The 3,562-nt window shown below is 36.9% G+C and overlaps 1 protein-coding gene across 1 annotated transcript; it reads left to right on the top strand.

Annotated features, from left to right (window-relative positions):
* Positions 1 to 1,337: 1,337 nt before the first annotated feature.
* On the top strand, positions 1,338 to 2,288 carry LOC118836407 (vomeronasal type-1 receptor 1-like). The gene has a single exon (XM_036743715.1). The coding sequence runs from the start codon at positions 1,338 to 1,340 to the stop codon at positions 2,286 to 2,288; it is 951 nt and encodes a 316-aa protein (XP_036599610.1).
* The last annotated feature ends 1,274 nt before the right edge of the window (positions 2,289 to 3,562 follow it).

Below are 3,562 nucleotides of genomic sequence, written 5' to 3'. Positions count from 1 at the left end.
TCTCTCTCTCTCTGTTTTGAATTTGAACACCATATGTTGAAGCTATCCCATTCAAGAGGCTGAGTTTTCTTATTTATCAGTTTCTGTCTCAAATACAGTAATTTGGTCATATCAAAACTGTCCTTCCATGACCAGCAGAATTTAGAATTGTCCTTATTCAAGTTCTCTAAGTCTGGCAGTATGAGGAATAGTTGGGGCCCTATTTCTTTTACAATTGAAAGGGACATGTCTGTTCAGGGGGTGGACTAACAGAACCTCCAACCTCATTTCCAGTGCCATATCAAAGGTGCAATCACAAGAAGACAAGGATACCACTTAAACACCACTTAACTGACAAGTACGAGCAGTTCACAAAGATGAGGACATCACTTAAATAACAAATGTAAGCATTCCACAGTTCACCTCTAACAAAATAATGCTCATTTTAATTGGGAGCTGGCTAAGGTACACAGTGATCTAGGGATGCATTAAACAATAATCAGAGGCATGAAGATACAATTTTACAGGGCTGTGCAGTTTAAAAACAGCAGAGGCAGACAGAGAGGCCAATTAATGGAGATGTACAGTTTGAAAAAGGATGTTTTTACCAGAGTGATCCAAACTCAGTAATTGGAGGGGTCCTTGGGTTTTCCTTGAAAAGAATGGCAAGCTCAAACAAACATATTTTTTTATTAAAATAAAAATGCAATGAAATGTCTTTCCCTCACACAACCCAGATGGGAAATTTCATCATTAATAAAGATAATAATACTCACTAACAAATAATAATGACTTACTGTATTTGTAGTGTCCTATATTCTCTCATTTGATCTCCACAAAGATCTTATAAAGTATCAACTATTATTTTAACTAAGAATGAGAGCAGTTGATTGTCTTGCCCAGGGTCACATGATTTTCAATAGCAATTCCTCATTTTAAGTTGTAATTTGTTATTATCTTATTTTTATTTATCTCATTTTAATAATGCATTATGTAAATATTGCAAACTATTTAGTCTTTTGGAATTGAACTGGTGAATTAATTCTTCTATCATCAGGGTCAAAAGCATGAAAAGAAAAATATTCTCCACATTAGAAGATGGTGTCATAACTGTTATTTCCTATACTTTGCTAACTTTCACATCCTGTCTACTAAGGGAAAATGCAGGAAATAAAAACCAGTCTCAGTGGTTTAAGCTCAAATTAAATTAAGCCCAACACACAGGTTATCCCAAAGTTCCCCAAATGAAACCTCATTCTCTTCAGTAATAATCTTTAGAAAGTAAACACTTCTCTCAATTTCCCATAGGATTTACCAGCACTGACCACCATTCTTCTTCACAAGACTTGGAGAAAATGATGCTTACTGACTTGGTGTTTGGCATTCTCTTTCTTATTCAGTTGGGAGTTGGCATTCTGGGGAATTTATTCCTCCTGGGCCCATACACCTTCACTTTACTCATTGGCCAAAGTCTGAGGCCCATAGAGTGCATTTTTGCCCACTTAGCCTTGGCCAACTCAGAAGTGCTTCTCTCCAAGGGAATCCCTCTAACGATTGTCTGTTTTGGCATCAAAAATTTCTTGGATGATGTTGGGTGTAAATTTATTTGTTATCTTTATAATGTGGCCCGAAGTGTTTCCCTCAGCATCACCTGCATCTTGAGTGCTTTTCAGGTCATCACTATCAGTAACTTCAGATGGGCAGAAGTCAAAACCAAAGTCCCAAATTATATTGCCCCCTCCTGCTTCCTCTGTTGGTGTTTCTACCTGCTGATACATTTAGGTTTGGTTGGGACTATGCATAATGCAGAGCATATGATTAATAATAGCAAGATATGGAATCTGGGATATTGTTCAATTTTAACTCCTGCCTCTTTGAATGCTGCAGTTTTTGCAACTGTCTATTCTATTCCTGATATTGTGTGTGTGGGATTCATGATCTGGGCCAGTGCCTACTTAGTGTTTCTCTTGCACAGACACCATCAGCAAATGAAATATATTCACAGTTCTCATCTCTCTCCCAAAACTTTCCCTGAGACAAAAGCCACCCATGCTATCCTCCTACTAGTGAGCACATATGTCTTCTTTTATTCCATTAATTCTAGCTTGTCATTGTACATCTTTAAAACTGACAAACCTCTCCATAGTCTCATGGCTACCTCAAACTTCTTAGCAGCATTGTTCCCAACCATCAGCCCTTTTGTGCTGATCTTCTCTGACTCCAAAGTCCTCAAATATTGGTATGTTTTGTGGCCTAGGAGATGTTTCTGTATCCTTTGCAAGAATGTCCCCAAACCATACCCCTTCTAGCATTCTGCCCTCACACTGACAAACAAATAAATGTCTTCCCAAAGATGGCGGGAAGGAGCAAAGTCACTGGAATCTAAGGATTTTAGGTCTTAATACTAGAAAGGATTTCTCTGATCCTGTATTCAAACCCCTTCCTCTTTGAGAACAGATTTTTCTAGTTCAGAGATTGCACATTCTGCTTGTAGGAACACAGATTACAGATGACATAGTCAATTCATGAATTAAGGTTTCAAATTTACTTTTCTTTCCATTAGACCAGTGATGTCAGCCTCAATTATAAACCAAGGCTTCTATGTCACACATAAGGTTCCCTGTGGTCACATAATGACATTGTTTTAAAATGTAATACTATCTGTATTGTATTTTCAATAATTTTGTTAAATATTTCCTGACTATAATTTAATCCAGTTCAAGTCATATTCAGGAGTGTCATGGACCACAATATGGTGCATTGGCAGTGTATCTGATACCTCTGCATTGGAAAATATCAGAGCTCATGTTTTATGAACAAACCTCCTCACTTCTTCCTCTTCCAGCTTTTGACAGGCAGGATATTAAATCCAAATGCAAAATTATAAGCTAGAGATAGATGCATGTATAGGTACAGTTACAGAGATATCTAGATCTTGATATATGCTCATATGAACTGTCAACCATTACTGAGTTAATTCTAAGAAAGACAAATAAAATTAGGCTGCATGTGCCTGTTTATTTCTCTGGTAGATCATGCATATAAAGATATACATGGGATCTCATTGTGAAAATGAGCCCAAGGACAGATAGACAAAGGGGACCTTGTATTTTCAGAGAAATTCCCTTTTCCCCCTTCCCTTCCCTTCCTGTGTCACCCAAAATTATAGCCTCCGTGTGTGTTAACAATAATATGAGAAAAATTTCTTAATAGGATATATTGTAAATACAATAAGATAGGAGAAGTGTCAAAGTATCAATTGAAATTATAGTTCCAAGATGTCTGTGTTTCTTCCATCATTAACATGACATAACATAACATAACATAACATAACATAACATAACATAACATAACATAACATAACATAACATAACATAACATCAGGAAAGAGGGAAGCCATTACTCAGGATAGTGTCCAACAAAGGAGAATCTTAAAATAAAATCAGGAAAATGTCCAGTGGGCCCTGTCTTGTCAGAACAATGTTCCCAGTCAGCAAAATGCAGAACGAGAGCTTATGTTCACTCAAAGAGCAAAGCAAAACATGTCAGAGCACACAAAGCATTATGGTAGGTTAAGTTCAGA

The sequence above is a fragment of the Trichosurus vulpecula genome, chromosome 2 (genome assembly GCF_011100635.1).
Source record: "Trichosurus vulpecula isolate mTriVul1 chromosome 2, mTriVul1.pri, whole genome shotgun sequence".
NCBI lineage: Eukaryota > Metazoa > Chordata > Mammalia > Diprotodontia > Phalangeridae > Trichosurus > Trichosurus vulpecula.
This window is presented reverse-complemented; position numbering and strand designations above follow the sequence as displayed.

Excerpts from the sequence above, each read along its gene's own strand:
- LOC118836407 (XM_036743715.1), top strand. The coding sequence starts at position 1,338 with ATGCTTACTGACTTGGTGTTTGGCATTCTCTTTCTTATTCAGTTGGGA.